We start from the raw sequence: 16,401 nt of genomic DNA on the forward strand, positions 1-16,401 counted from the left end.
ATGAGTTACGCATATAGAATTATGTAATGACATTGTATTTGATTATAACCACTCTTAACATCTGATGCATTAAGATAAAGGCATAAAGGCTTGTAAAGGCAGTCACTGTGTTATTTACAAAGTGGTTTGAAGAGGATTTCAGTCCTGTGTACAAGGAAGAGGTTTTCAAGATACTAAGATACTTCAAGATAATTTTTGTATATACACTAGCTTGCTCTATTACTTTTCCATTCTATCTGTATATAATAATAAAAAAATAAAATAAACTTGATACATGTACTGTATTAAGCTAACTGGGGCTTGTTATAGCACTTACATGCTCTTCTGTTGATTTTGATTGCTTCCATTGTCCTCTTTTGTGGGTCGCTTTAGAAAAAAGCGTCTGCTAAATGACTAAATGTAAATGTAACATTCACATTTAGTCATTTAGCAGACACTTTTATCCAAAGCTACATACAAATGATAACAACAGAAGCAATCAAAACTAACAAAATGTATGTAAAAATGTATGTAAAACACAATATGTAATTGCAAAAGACAAGTCTCGTTTTTATATATATATATATATATATATATATATATATATATATATATATATCTGTCATGACAACTCTCCAAGGGATTGGCATGGTAATGTACATGACAATGTAAATGTATTTGGTCTTGGCAGAATAGATCTGTCACACTGCTGCTGCTGCTGCTGCTACTGCAAATACATCCACAACATGCTGCTGTGAGCATGTAGGAAATACTGCTGCTGCAAATATAACATGCATGAATGAAATAACGCCCATATAGCATACATGATCACCTTGTAGCAGATCTATACAGGTGGAGCTGGGGAAGGTGGAGGGTTTCTGAAGCATACTGCGAACTGCTACAGCAAGCACTTATCATATATTTAAATGTTGAGCAGCGAGCTCATTGGCTACCGATACAGGAGAGAACCAATCAACTGTGCCATGTGATAATGATGTCATTAGGTCAGATTGAGTTAGACATATCGAACTGCGCCATCTAGAGTTTCATTCCAGAACTCTGTATATATCTGAAATGTATATTGTTTAGAATCATGCACAAGATCCACAGTGGCATTTTACAGTCTTAATATTCAAATGTAGAACATAAGAACCTCTTATTTACTTTCTTCTTAAAACTACTTTGAATAATAATATTTATTTAGTCTCAAGTAGTCTGCTTCTGCATTGACAGAAAATCAGCAATTCCATTGCCTCTACCCGAGTTTGTTTGAACCGTTACAACTTTGCAATTCACTCTCTTCCACAGGCGGGGAGCTTTGGACAGCATGGCGGCTTTTATGAGTTCCAATGATGTATCCAGAAGCCCTTCGGAAGGTGGATAGTCGATGTCGAAAATTCTCTCCAGAGAAAAAGTAGAGCATTGGGTCAAAGCATGAGTTAGCGGCAGCCAGGCAGAGGGTGATGACCACAGACTTCTGCATATAAATAATCTCCTCACAGTTAGCTTCTTTGCGGTTTTTGAAGTGGAGATGAAGGGTGCGTTGTATATGATAGGGCATGAAACTAACCAAGAAAGCAAGCATCACCACAACAATCATCCGAATGGCCTTGTTACGTGTGTAACGCTGCTTGTTAGCACCGTTAGTGTTTCTAAGTAGAGCGCGCAAGATACCAGCGTAGCACAGCAAGATGACCAGGAAGGGAATAATAAAACCCACCACTAGGGAAAAGTAATTCAGCATGATCAGTTTATCCAGGCTTTTGGAGGTTTCTGGTGGTTCAAAACACTTGGTTTTGTTAGACTTTGGATCAGTATGCTGTCCAGAGAGGAGGAAGGGTGAACTGGTGGTGCAAATGAAGACCCAAATGCACACGCAAACTATCCACGCCTTCTTCTCAGTGGCTAGCCTCAGGTTTTGCACTGGGAACACAATTGCTAGAAAGCGGGTAAAACTCATGGCCATCATGAAGAAGACACTGCAGTAGAGATTGACATACAGTGCGTAGGAACTTAAGCGGCAGAGAAAGTCCCCCAGGTTCCACTGCCCTTTGTTGACGTAGTACAGCACCCGTAGTGGCAGAGTGCTGACACACAGCAGGTCTGATACGGCTAAGTTGAGCATGTAGATGTGGAAGGATGATTTCTGACGGTAGGTACGAAGGAGCACGTACAATGCAAAGCCATTGCCCATCAGCCCTAAGACGGTGATGATAGAATATACTGTTGAATAGACTTGGTTACGGAAGTCATCGATTGAGGCGCACACTTGTGAATCATTAACCGTTGAAGATGTTATGTTAGATGGACCCATTCTTGCATTGGTGTCTGAAACATGAAAGAAAGAAATATAAATATTAAATTTCTATAACATATTAACACTCTTTTTCTATTGAAAATCTGTAGTGTATTTTCAAAGAAAAAAAAATACAGCTAATACAACTGAACCAGAAAAAAAAGTAATAGTTGCATAAAAAGATATTTAGAACCTTTACAGCAGTAGATCATATATCTCCACTGAATTAACATCATACATATCTTTTATAAAACATTTTATCTAAGCCTAACCTACACAGTGTCTCTAACGTGATTACACAGCAAGCTGACTCAGATTTATTCATACTGTACAACACAACATATATGGAGAGGTGTCAGTGTCGCAAGGCTCTTCAGTTTGAGGAATAATTAATTTCAAATATAATAAAATATCCTCTGACTTGACAGTATGAGTGCAGTGTAATTGAAGTTTCCAAGCTACAGCACAAGTGTTTTGATAAATATAGATATAAAGATATATATAAAGATAAATATAGATAATATAACCACATGCTACAGCATCTTCAAATATAGTATCTCATATCATCTGTTTTATCATCAAGATCTGTTTCAGCCCTTTAGTGAGACCATGCTCCTCAGACTGATTTTTATCAATCATTACCCTCTGTGAGTGTAAGAAAGACTGTACAGCAATGGTCCTCAAACTGCAGATCTAATGATAATGATAGCACCATTTGAACGTTTCTACAGTTTAAGTCTGCAGCGTGTCAAAACAGCAGAGCTGTACACACCACAACACTCGGGCTCATTTTTGGTAATGATCTTTCTAAGGCCATGTGCACACGTACACTGATATTTTTATAAATTGAGTATTTCCTTCTTCTATTTAAAAAAAAAAATCTCTGTCCACATGAAAACGCAAAAGCATGCTATGAAGCACTGTCAAGTAGTGTTGCTTTAGTCAACGAAAATTATGACTAAATATCGTCATCAACGAACATTTATCACGTGACAAAAACGAGACGAGACGCAGCGTAAATGCTGGTCATGTGACGATGACTATAATTAAATGTATAATGCAATAAAATAATAAAAATTAGACTAAATGTGGTTTACAAAATAAAAACTATGCTAAAATGTCTTTTCATTTTCGTTGACCAAAATGAGATGAAACGAAATGTTATAACATTATTTCGTCTCGTTTAGTTACGTAGACGCGACCGACATCACTTCCTCAAGCCCCACTCGTGGCATTATTTAGAAAACGACAACTAACAAAGTTAAGCGGGATTTATACTTTCACCTGGCTCCGCTGACTGCGAGCGCACCTTCCCAAATGGACGAAGCTTTTATACTTGTCGCGTTCGCCGTTGTACTATTCTTAGAAAGGACAGGGGAGCGACGAGGAGTAATTGTCCTCTAAAACCTTTGGGAATCACCGGTGAGAAGTCATTTGCCAGTACAAGTCTTGTTATGAATGAGTTGATGAATTAATAATTTCTTTATGTACAAACTTATAACAATCTTAAACTTTTAGCTGTATTTCGCATCAAACACAAGACAACTTTAAGCAAATAAGGCATAATTAATATCTAAATTAATTCTAATTCTATTTTATACAATAAAATAAAACGTACTTCAAATAAGAAGCCTTGGACAAACTATGCAAACATTTTTTTTTACAAAAAAACGTTTTCCATCAAAAAGCACCTTATGGAGTTTGACCTTCACATTAAACTGCTTCTGTTTCACACAAACGCCGGCACAGACATGAATGTTCGGATGCGGAGCTATGGGTAAAGATACAAAAAATGCTGTGCACTCCGCCACGCGAGATAACAGCACATGCTCCGACGTCACAAGCTAAAATCTTGGGTTTCATTAACTGGTTCCAAAACTTTTTGCAGCATGCACCCCTTTCTAGTGTTTGAAACATGCCAAGCACCCCCACCACCGTACTCTGGTTAAACACCACATTTTAAACTGCAATATAAGTATAAATACAAGTATTCACTGTATACAGGGCTTGACATGAACTCTTATTAACTAAAAATGGCATTTCCCATAACTTTATTAAAGGGGTCATATGTTGCTGCTAAAAAGAACATTATTTTGTGTATTTGATGTAATGAAATGTGTTTATGCAGTTTAAGGTTCAAAAAACATTATTTTCCACATACTATAAATTATTGTTTCTCCTCTATGCCCCGTCTTCAGAAATCTGTTGATTTTTACAAAACTTATCCGTCTGAAAAGCGAGGTGTGCTGTGATTGGCCAGCTATCCAGTGCATTGTGAATGACACAAAAACCCAATAAAAACAAGGAAATTTTTACGCCCCTTTACATATTGTGATGCCCTATCCGGCCGGAGCGACAAGACATAAATATTAAAACCCATTATAAACGTGATAAAAACATGATTTCTAGTCTTGTCCTCTTTTGGAAGGCCAAACAAAGTGGTTTCGCTTTCTCAACAAAACAGCGTCTTGAGAACGGCACGGCCGGCAGATTTGACGAAGGAGCTTGCGGCAACCACATGTGATGACCCCGGGATGGACGGTGAACCACAGTGCAAAGTTGATGTATTTCCTCAGCGACCAGCACGGATCAGCTCCAGGCATAATGAAGAGGATATCATCCTCTTTTGGAAGGACAAACAACAATACTACAACGAGAATGCGTGAACATTTGGGCGCCGTTATGCAAATCTTCCCACATACTGACGTAGATATGTGGGGGCGTGTTAGAACGAGCTGATTTTGGGGTGGGGATGTGGTTGACTCTTAACTTTTATAAAGAATATCTCTTTGGATTTGAGACTTTGTCTTTGCAACTTCACAGACTTTATGCACCAAGAGTTTGTAACACTCCAAAGAGAAAGGAAAAATTGAAATCGCATCATATGACCCCTTTAAATGCATGCCATCTTTCATATCAAATTCTTACATTTTATTAATAATTTCACTTAATATAATACGACTGTTACTTTTAGGGCTGTTACCAATCAAATTAAATCAGTATTAACAAAACCAATTTGTTGAAATGTAGCATGAATGCATTTACACTGCAAAATTACAACAGCATAAATAATGCTGTGAGCTTGGTGTTTTACATCAGGTTGTTTTATTTTCATATATGAAAAGTTGAAAAAAAAAAAAACCCAGAAAAAGTTACTTTTAAATTTGAAACCCGCCATCAGGTGGCAGCAAGTGAATGTCTTAATGAGGGAGCCATTGAGGCATTCAAACAATTCATTCAGATGGCTGATTCATTCAAGAATGAAGCAAGCGTCTGTCTTTATGAATGGACCACTGAATCATTGAGTCAAATTATTAATTAAAAAACGCCAATCATTCAGTAATGAAACACCGCTGTGTGTTGTTCAGAGAAGCATGACAATTCTGCTGCTAAGTTTGTTTGGAACTATTTTTGTTAAACAAATTGAGCAAAAACAGTCACATTGACATTATTGTACTAAAATGTATGCCCTAAGTCAGTTAATATTAATGGTGATTAGATTCACTGATTGAGATCGCTGCATTTAAACAGAATGCAATACAGAATGACTTGTTCGGTTTGTGATTGAGTATACAGTGGCAGCAGCCTCCCCCGGGTCCTAAAGACTGCTGAGTAAGGAGTTTTAATTCTGTAGGGGGCGCTGTTGGCCTACTTTTAATAAAATAAAAATAAAATACACAAATAACATTTAGACTGTTTCTGATTAAATAAAGCATTAATTGTGTAAAATATTGGATACAGAAACCAACAGAGTTGTATAATGTTAGTTGGTTAACTTCATTTATCAAATAGATAATGTCAAACCAAAATTTATTCAGACACCTTTAACATTTCAGACAGCTGTTAGTATGACAGTATTAACACAACTATCAATACTAAGTCGGGCAACCCTTAGCCTTAAAGCCAGCCTGTAGTATCCTGGGCAAGCTGTGTGTCATCCAGGTTCATGCAAACCTCAACTTCAGTTTTTAAAGTGACGTGACATTCAGCCAAGTATGGTGACCCATACTCAGAATTCGTGCTCTGCATTTGACCCATCCGAAGTGCACACACACAGAGCAGTGAACACACACACACACACTGTGAACACACACACCCGGAGCAGTGGGCAGCCATTTTTATGCTGCGGCACCCGGGGAGCAGTTGGGGGTTCAGTGCCTTGCTCAAGGACACCTAAGTCATGGTATTGAAGGTGGAGAGAGAACTGTACATGCACTCCCCCCACCCACAATTCCTGCCGGCCCGAGACTCGAACTCACAACCCTTCGATTGGGAGTCCGATTCTCTAACCATTAGGCCACGACTTCCCCCCCAGACTTTTGCCCAGACTCGGTCTGAATAAATTTTGGTCCCAAATTTGCACCAGTTTTACAGGTAGTCCACTGTATGAAGAATTGTTGGGTATAATAATAATGACATAATGAAAAAATAACATAATGACATCATATAATAAAAAAAAAAACACCTGATGAAAAACTTGACTAATTTCTGGACTTTTATAAATGTACACATAAGGAACAGCTGGAGGACCAATTTGCAACTTATTAGGTCAATTGGCAACATGATTGGGTATAAAAAGAGCCTCTCAGAGTGGCAGTGTCTCTCAGAAGTCAAGATGGGCAGAGGATCACCAATTCCCCCAATGCTGCGGCGAAAAAAATAGTGGAGCAATATCAGAAAGGAGTTTCTCAGAGAAAAAAATTGCAAAGAGTTTGAAGTTATCGTCATCTACAGTGCATAACATCATCCAAAGATTCAGAGAATCTGGAACAATCTCTGTGCGTAAGGGTCAAGGCCGGAAAACCATACTGGATGCCCGTGATCTCGGGCCCTTAGACGGCACTACATCACATACAGGAATGATACTGTAATGGAAATCACAACATGGGGTCAGGAATACTTCCAGAAAACATTGTCGGTGAATACAATCCACCGTGCCATTCGCCGTTGCAGACTAAAACTCTATAGGTCAAAAAAGAAGCCATATCTAAACATGATCAAGAAGCGCAGGCGTTTTCTCTGGGCCAAGGCTCATTAAAAATGGACTGTGGCAAAGTGGAAAACTGTTCTGTGGTCAGACGAATCAAAATTTGAAGTTCTTTTTGGAAAACTGGGACGCCATGTCATCCTGACTAAAGAGGACAAGGACAACCCAAGTTGTTATCAGCGCTCAGTTCAGAAGCCTGCATCTCTGATGGTATGGGGTTGCATGAGTGCGTGTGGCATGGGCAGCTTGTGACACTGTCACACAAGAGACATGTTTTACCGCTCTATTTATTGCAATAATTTTATGGATAATAGAGTTTTAATAGGTTTACATGTTTCCTTAAGTCCATTTTATTCCTCTTAACATTTTAGTGTGTATGTCTTTAAGAAATGTATGGTTGGCCTGTCAGGTGACCAGTCTCATGACAGGAAGCAGGAACTGTATAAAGAGCAGCATGGCCAACAAACACTCAGCCACTAACAGCAACCCAAACATACCTGGATTGTTTCCTTTCTGTGGACTTGCCTTTCCAGATTCACTTGCAGCCACTTGGATTATCACTCATTTTGGATTGTATATACACTGGTGGACACTCACATTGGACTTATCAACACACTGGGATTCATAGACTGTTTTAGGGTATGGACAAACAAACTGTATTTTTTTAACAGCCTTAGTTTACTTGGTTTTATTGTGTTGTTTAAAAGTCTTTTTTGTGAACATTGTAAATACACCATTCTTGCTAAACGTATTTCTGTTTTATGTCATTCTTTTAACACCTGCAATCTTTTCACACAGTAAAATCTGACCCCATTTTAAACTTTGTAACCCAGACTGTTAAGCTGATCGTTACAAGCTTACACATCTGGAAAGGCACTATCAATGCTGAAAGGTATATCCAAGTTCTAGAACAACATATGCTCCCATCCAGACGTTGTCTCTTTCAGGGAAGACCTTGCATTTTCCAACATGACAATGCCAGACCACATACTGCATCAATTACAACATCATGGCTGCGTAGAAGAAGGATCTGGGTACTGAAATGGCCAGCCTGCAGTCCAGATCTTTCACCCATAGAAAACATTTGCCGCATCATAAAGAGGAAAAAGACCTAAGACAGTTGAGCAACTAGAAGCCTGTATTAGACAAGAATGGGACAACATTCCTATTCCTAAACTTGAGCAACTTGTCTCCTCAGTCCCCAGACGTTTGCAGACTGTTATGAAAAGAAGAGGGGATGCCACACAGTGGTAAACATGGCCTTGTCCCAACTTTTTTGAGATGTGTTGATGCCATGAAATTTAAAATCAACTGATTTTCCCCTTAAAATTATACATTTTCTCAGTTTAAACATTTGATATGTCATCTATGTTGTATTCTAAACAAAATATTGAAATTTGAAACTTCCACATCATTGCATTCTGTTTTTATTCACAATTTGTACAGTGTCCCAACTTTTTTGGAATCGGGTTTGTAGATCAATGAAATGTGTACTGTTTTTATTTTCATTTGTTTACATGATTCCCAATTATTTATATTCGCGATTTCTAATATTTGTAAATGCTTTACATTTTTATTTCAATGTAGTAATTAGCAATTCATTTAATTTTATATTTGAACAGATTTGTTACATGACAGCATTAATTAAAGTTTCTTAAGGGTCAAGATCATGTTATCTGCATCTCCTCCACTCCATCAAGCCACTCCCATAATAGCTGTAATCACTCAAATTAATGCACGACTCTACATTATCTGTATAGCATGTATGTGTAAGACTGTAATATAATTAAGTAATTATTTTATCACCAATAAATCTTTCAGTGAGTAAAACTGGCTGTGTCTATAGTATTAAATTCTACAGAACATTATTATATTATCTTTAAATAATTTTTTTTTATTATTATTTTGAATGTCCCTGGATCAGTAGGATGCATACATATACTTCGTAGACATCCTTAAAGGGATACTCCATCCCAAAATGAAAATTTTGTCATTAATCACTTACCCCCATGTCATTCCAAACCCGTAAAAGCTTTGTTTGTCTTCGGAACACAATTTAAGATATTTTGGATGAAAACCAGGAGGCCTGTGACTGTCCCATAGACTGCCCATAGACTAAGGTCCATAAAAGGTATGAAAGTCGTCATCAGAATACTCCATCTGCCATCAGACATGCAATCTGGCTTATATGAAGCAACGGGAACACTTTTTGTATGCGAAGAAAACAAAAATAATGACTTTACTCAACAATTCCTTTATCAACAGTCTCCTCTGTGTCTCTCCATATCACAGTATGCTGCGTATGCTCTTCTGTGTCATCTGCGCCACAAGGATGTGCGGTTTTCTTTTAAATCAAAGATAATACACGTAGAAACAGTGCATCCTTGTGGCTCGGATGATACAGAACAGCATACGCAGCATACGGTGATATCAGAATCAGAATCAGAAGAGCTTTATTACCAAGTATGTTTACACACACAAAGAATTTGACTTTGACAACAGGAGCTTTCAGTGTAGAATAAAATACAATATAGTGCAGACATACATTATAGTGCAGACATACATATGAATAACACAGTAGGGATGTAATATAATACTAATTAAAAAAAAGATAAATCAAAACATTAAATAATGTTCTATATAAACAGAAATAGAAGTATAGGAAAAATGTAATTGTTTAGATAAATGTACAGGTATGTTATTAGTGTGCAGATATGTTATTTACAAAGTTTGACATTTAATATAAATACGTCAGTTAACTATGTTAGTGGTGATGGACGTTGTATAATTATGAAGATTAATTGTTCAGGCTCAGAGTCACATGACGTGCTCATGAAGCTAGTCGCACTTGAGTAGAGTTCCGTACGTTTGGCCCCTTTTTGCTGATTTTTTCATTTTATTTTAAGTTTACTTAATTAATAATATTATTCCTGATGGCTTACAATCAGAAACAGCAGGAGATGTCTCCGTCGTCTTCTCCGATTAAGAAGAAATCCAAGCCACCGACCATGGATGATGTGGTGGATAAGATGGCGAACACTGTTGCGCACTTTGAGGACATTCTAAGAACTGACGGCGATGCGGAACGAATTTGCTTCTCATATGTCAGTTGTTCAGTCGCTATGCTCCAAACTGGATCTTCTTACAGCGGAGATGAGAGAACAAAAGAAAGTTGTCGCAGATCACGATAGGCGAGTAGCCGCGCTCAAGCAACAGGTCGTGGACTTACAGGATCGCAATAGGCGCTGCAATCTGCGTCTGGTTGGATTGCCTGAAGGATCCAAAAAGGAAGACCCTATGGGCATTTTTTAAAAGATCGCTACCGACGTGGCTCCAGTCCCTGGCGGGCAAAGAGATTGAAGTGGAATGAGCGCATCGCATGTACACAAGGCTCTCCTCAGATCGCACTAAACCACGGGTTTTCATCTTTAAACTGTTGCGGTACATGGATAGGGAGCTCATTTTGCGGGCCGCCAGACTTCACGCCCCGGTGAAAACATTTGATGGAGCAACGCTGGTTTTTTTTCTTTATCTTTTGCGAAGAAGAAAGATTGATAGTTCAAGAATCCCATTTGAAAGAGGAGGATGTACAAAGGTGTAATAATAAGTTTTATGAAGTGGTATCTCATTCATCTTCGGATACTAAAACCAAGGGTGTCCTAATATTGGTGTGGAGGACTTTAAATATTACTATTTTAGATAAAGGTTGTGATACAGACGGTAGAATAACACATTTAAAAACAATAGTGGAGAATATGAATATTGTATTTATTTCAGTTTATGCCCCTTGTACTCCTGACCCTAGTTTTTTCTCTGTTCTGTCTACCTATCTTTTTAAATTTTCAGATTTTGAAATTGTATTGGGTGCAGACATGAATTCTGTAATGTCGCATATCCTAGATAGAGCTGGACCAAAGGAATCACACACTCAATCCTTCTGTTCTGACAAACTTAGGCAATGTGTAACCTCATCTTCATTGGTGGATATTTGGCGTTCATTAAATCCCTCTGCTAAGTCTTTCACTTTCTTTTCAAAGATAGTTGAACCGGAATCACAGCTCCAGAATCTGACTAGAGACAATCAACGTTGTTTCTCAGACAGTACACTCAGCAAAATTATGGCGGTTAGGTCTGAACTTAACTCATTGCTGAGATCCAGGGCAGAATTCCTGATTCAAAGATCCAGGCAGAATAACTATTTTCAAGGAAGCAGACCAAGCCACCTTTCAGCTCTAAGAATTCGCAACAGTGAAAAGTTTGCTAATATCTCAGCAGTGAAATCCCAATCCGGGCTCATTATGACAGACCCAAAAGACATTAATATTTCTTTTCATTCTTTTTACTCTAACCTCTATACTTCTGCTGTTGGTGACCCTGACTCTTTTGCATCTTTTTTGTCCAACCTTGATTTACTTAGGCTGTCTGATTCGGATTACCTGGCTGAACCGATTACCCTTTAGGAGCTGGAGTCAGCAATCCGATCTATGAACAAGGGGAAGTCCCCAGGTTTAGATGGTATTCCAGTCGAATTGTATTCTAATTTTTGGTCGGATTTAAGCCCCCTCATGTTAGATATGATACATTTTTCAGTTACTCAAGGCTCATTTCACCCATCTATTAATATAGCTGTTATTTCTCTCTTGTTAAAAAAAGATAAAGATCCGACTTCTTGTTCTATTTACTGGCCACTTTCTTTGATAGGGACTGATGTTAAATTATATGCTAAGGTACTATCTCGTCGTCTAGAGAAATTTATGAACAGGCTAGTTTATCATGACCAAACAGGGTTCATTAAATCTCGCTCAGCTTCGGATAATTTATGCAGGTTATATCATATTATTAATTCAACTAATAGTTTGTCCTCCCCTTGTGCAGTATAATCTCTAGATGCAATGAAAGCTTTCGATCAGCTAGAATGGAACTATTTATGGGCGGTTCTACAGCATCTGGGTCTAGGATCAAGTTTCTTAAACATGATAAAAGTTCTGTACATCAATCCAGCAGCCTCTGTTCTCATAGGTTCTGTTTGCTCTAACCCATTCTTCATACATCGAGGTACTCGTCAGGGATGTCCGCTTTCTCCTCTGTTATTTGCCCTATCCTTGGAACCCTTAGCTCAAGTGGTCCGATGATCTGAAACTATTTCTCCCATAATTATAAGGAATACTCATCATCATATTTCTTTATTTGCTGAAGATATCTTATTGTTTTTGGAGAAGCCGTCAGATTCTATTCCTCATGTACTGACTTTATTTGACCATTTTGAATCTCTCTCTGGGTTTAAAATTCATTGGAGTAAGTCATGTCTACTTCCCCTCAATTCTAAATTTTATCCCATTTCCCTTTCTGTATCTATTCCATTGGTTCAAAACTTTAAGTACTTGGGAATATGTTTTTCCTTCCCTGCAAGAAATTCTTTCAAAAAACTATAATAGTATTCTAGCCAAAGTATCCACAGATTTGGAAAATTGGTCTCGTCTTCCTACTTCTCTTCAGGCTTGTATATCGGTGTTTAAAATGAATGTTCTCCCATGTATTAATTTCTTTTCTTCCATGATTCCTCTCGCTCCACCAGCTGGCTACTGGAACAAACTTGATGCATGTGTTTCACAGTATATATGGGATGGAAAACGTCCTCATATTAAACTGACAATGAAGTAGATTACATGGAGGTCTTTCTTTCCCTAATTTTAGACTGTATGCTCAAGCCTTTTCCCTCCACCCTTTATCAGTTTGGTTTAACCCTGATGCTTCTGTATCTTGGAGAGCAATTGAGGAATCTATTGTTTATCCATATAAATTGAAGCATCTTGTTTTTTCGGGGGTTCCGATTAGGCAGTGTAAATCTAGGTTTGGTCCCATTGTAACCCATCTCCTATCCACATGGAGGGATGTTGAAAGGCATTTACAACTAGTTACAATATGGCATAACCATTCGCCAATTTTCCACAACAATAATCTTTTGTCAGGCAATACCCCATTCCATTTTCCGCAATGGACTCATCATAAAGTAACACTCTGGGAGATATCTATGATGATAGTGGTTTACAATCCTTCCAGAATCTTAAAACTCAATATAGTCTGCCAGGCACTTCCTTTTTTATGTATTTGCGCATTAGATCGGCCCTACGGGCATATGGGGTGCCCTGGAACTCTCAACTGCCTATTCACCCTTTGTGCAAACTAATCCTTCCCTCTGAGGAATTTCCCTCTTCTGCTTTAGTCATCTATCTTTTTCTTCTTTAGCATTCATACAAACCTTTATCTATTACAACTGTTTGGGCTAAGGATCTTAATGAGGATGTGCATGTTTTATTTTCGGATCAGATATGGGGAAAGTTTAAACTGTCTTCTAAAAACCCTAACCACTAAATGATTCATTGGAAATTGCTGCACAGGGTTTACTTGACTCCAATGAAACGTTTTCATATGAATCTGTCATCTTCTCCTAAATGCAATCTCTTTTTGCAAGGATCGTTAGGCACATTTTTGCATTTTTTTGGGAATGCCCCTCTCTCTCTCCTTTTTGGACTCAGCTCTCACAGGACCTTTCTTATTTGTTGGGTACTGAGATTTGTTTGACTCCACGCCATTTTTTCATGAATGATTTTTGGGACCTCACCTTGTCTCTCCAACAAAGATGTTTACTGTTAGCTGCTCTCACTGCAGCAAAAAAGTTGCTAGTGAACCATTGGAATCCTCCTCACACAATGGACAGACGAACCTGGGCGGTATATTTGTTGGACATTATCTCGATGGAATTTTCAACTTATCGTATACATGGATCTAATGTGAAAACTGTTCATTTATGGCATTAATCTTTTAATGTTGTGTCATCTTTTCTAAAATCTTTGTAAATATTATTTTATTGTATTTTTTGTATTAATATTACTTAATTTATTTTTATTATTATTATTATTTAGTTTACTTTATGTATTTTATTTATTATTTATTTATTATTTTTCTTCTCTACCCTTAAGTCTACCAGGGGGTGTCATGGGTTGGGATGGGTTCTAAATTTACACAGTTGGTTTTTGTTTTATACTACTGTTCACAGAAGAAAATTCAATAAACAGTTGTTAAAAAAAAAAGACTAATTGTTCAGGTTGAATAAAGCCTGCGGAAAAAAAATGTTTTTGTGCCTGGCTGTTCTGGTGGTCAGTCCTCTGTAGCACCGTCCAGAAGGCAACAGTTCGAAGAGAGAGTGGGCTGGGTGTGAGGGGTCCAAGGTGATTTTTTTGGCCCTTTTCCTCACTCTGGAGATGTAAAGATCTTGGAGGCTGGGCAGAGGGGCACCAATGATCCTTTCAGCAGTCCTGACTGTCTGTTGTAGTCTCTTGATTTCTGATTTGGTAGCTGAACCAAACCATACAGTTATAGATGAACACAGGACAGACTCAGTGATGGCAGAGTGGAACTGTTTCAGCAGCTCCTGTGGCAGGTTGAACTTCCTCAGCATGCGAAGGAAGTACAACCTCTGCTGGGCCTTTTTAACAATAGAGTGGATGTGACTTCAGGTCCTGAGAGATGGTGGTTCCCAGGAATCTGAATGACTCCACTGCAGTCACAGTGCTGTTCATGATGGTGAGTGGGGGGAGTGCGGGGGGTTACTCCTGAAGTCCACTATCATCTCCACAGTTTTGAGCGTGTTAAGATCCAGGTTGTTAACACTACACCAGACAGCAAACTGCTCAACCTCCTGTCTGTAAGCAGACTTGTCTCCGTTCTTAATGAAGCCGATGACCGTAGTGTCGTCTGCGAACTTCAGGAGCTTGACAGAGGGGGCCTTTGAAGTGCAGTCATTCGTGTAGAGCAGGGGTAGGCAACGAGTGTCGAGTGTAGAGTTTAGCCCCAAGATTTTAGCACCAAACACGAAAAAAAAAACTCACCTGCCTGTAGCCTTAGTAATCCTGAAGACCTTGATTAGCTTATTCAGGTGTATTTGATTAGGGTTAGAGTTAAACTCTGCAGGACATCGGAACTCCAGGACCGACATTGCCTACCCCTGGTGTAGAGAGAGAAGAGCAGTGAGGAGAGAACACAACCCTGGGGGGGCGCCAGTGCTGATTGTGATAGTACTGAGTTTGCCCATTATCACTAGCTGCTGCCTGTCTGTCAGGAAGCTGGTGATCCACTGACAGATGGAGGTGGGCACAGAGAGCTGTATGAGTTTGTCAGAGAGAAGGTCAGCCATGATGGTATCAGCCGAGCTGAAGTCCACAAATAGGATTTTTGTAGGATGTTATGTCTTAGGATGTTGACTGCATCATCCACATACCTGTTTGCTCTGTAGGCAAACCGGAGAGGATCCAGCAAGGGTCCAGTGATGTCCTTCAGGTAGGCCAGGACGAGTCTCTCAAGTGACTTCATGACCACAGATGTGAGAGAAACTGGTCTGTAGTCGTTAAGACACAGAGGAGACTGTTGACAAAGGAATTGTTGAATAAAGTCATTATTTTTGTTTTCTTTGCTTACAAAAAGTGTTCCTGTCGCTTCATACAACCCAGATTGCATGTCTGATGGCAGATGGAGTATTCTGATGACAACTTTCATACCTTTTCTGGACCTTGACACTGTTATTTACTTGGCAGTCTATGGAACAGTCACAGGCCTCCTGGTTTTCATCCAAAATATTTTAAATTGTGTTCCGAGGACGAACGTATCTTTAACGGGATTGGAACAACAATTCAACAAGTAAGTGATTAATGACGAAATTTTCATTTTGGGGTGGAGTATACCATTAATCAATAATAACTCCATTCTGTTGTCTGTTGTTCTGTTGTCTGTGTTTCTTTGTCTGATTATGGGACTTACCACATGCTGTGTGGTATCGGCGTTTGGTATCGGGGCATTTTAACGAGTACAGGTGCTCAGTATAGGTTGCATCCCTAGTTACTACTGTACTGCATATTTCTGAAAAAAAAATGGAGCGATTGATATATAATTATTTTCAAAGCTTCAGTGTACTGTCATTATAAAGTAACTTCATTATTGTTTATTTCATTCTAACAAATATGTTCTTGTTAACTAACAAAAAGTAAAAATAATTTGCCTATAATTTCTACACAGGGGAGACTTGGTGTTGTTTTCCAAACAAAAAGAAATATATTGGTATCAGCATCAGCTATCGGCCAAGAAG

General features: G+C 38.6%; 1 protein-coding gene across 1 annotated transcript in view; it reads right to left on the reverse strand.

The window, feature by feature from the left end:
• Positions 1-922: 922 nt before the first annotated feature.
• The window catches only part of cysltr1 (cysteinyl leukotriene receptor 1), an 18,500-nt gene continuing 3,021 nt past the window's right edge, over positions 923-16,401 (reverse strand). Inside the window, exon 2 of the mRNA XM_042737729.1 lies at positions 923-2,307. Within this exon, the coding sequence (XP_042593663.1) occupies positions 1,235-2,293 (1,059 nt within the window). The 5' untranslated portion in view covers positions 2,294-2,307 and the 3' untranslated portion in view covers positions 923-1,234. The remainder of the gene's footprint in view (positions 2,308-16,401) is intronic.

The sequence above is a fragment of the Cyprinus carpio genome, chromosome B14 (genome assembly GCF_018340385.1).
Source record: "Cyprinus carpio isolate SPL01 chromosome B14, ASM1834038v1, whole genome shotgun sequence".
Lineage (NCBI taxonomy): Eukaryota > Metazoa > Chordata > Actinopteri > Cypriniformes > Cyprinidae > Cyprinus > Cyprinus carpio.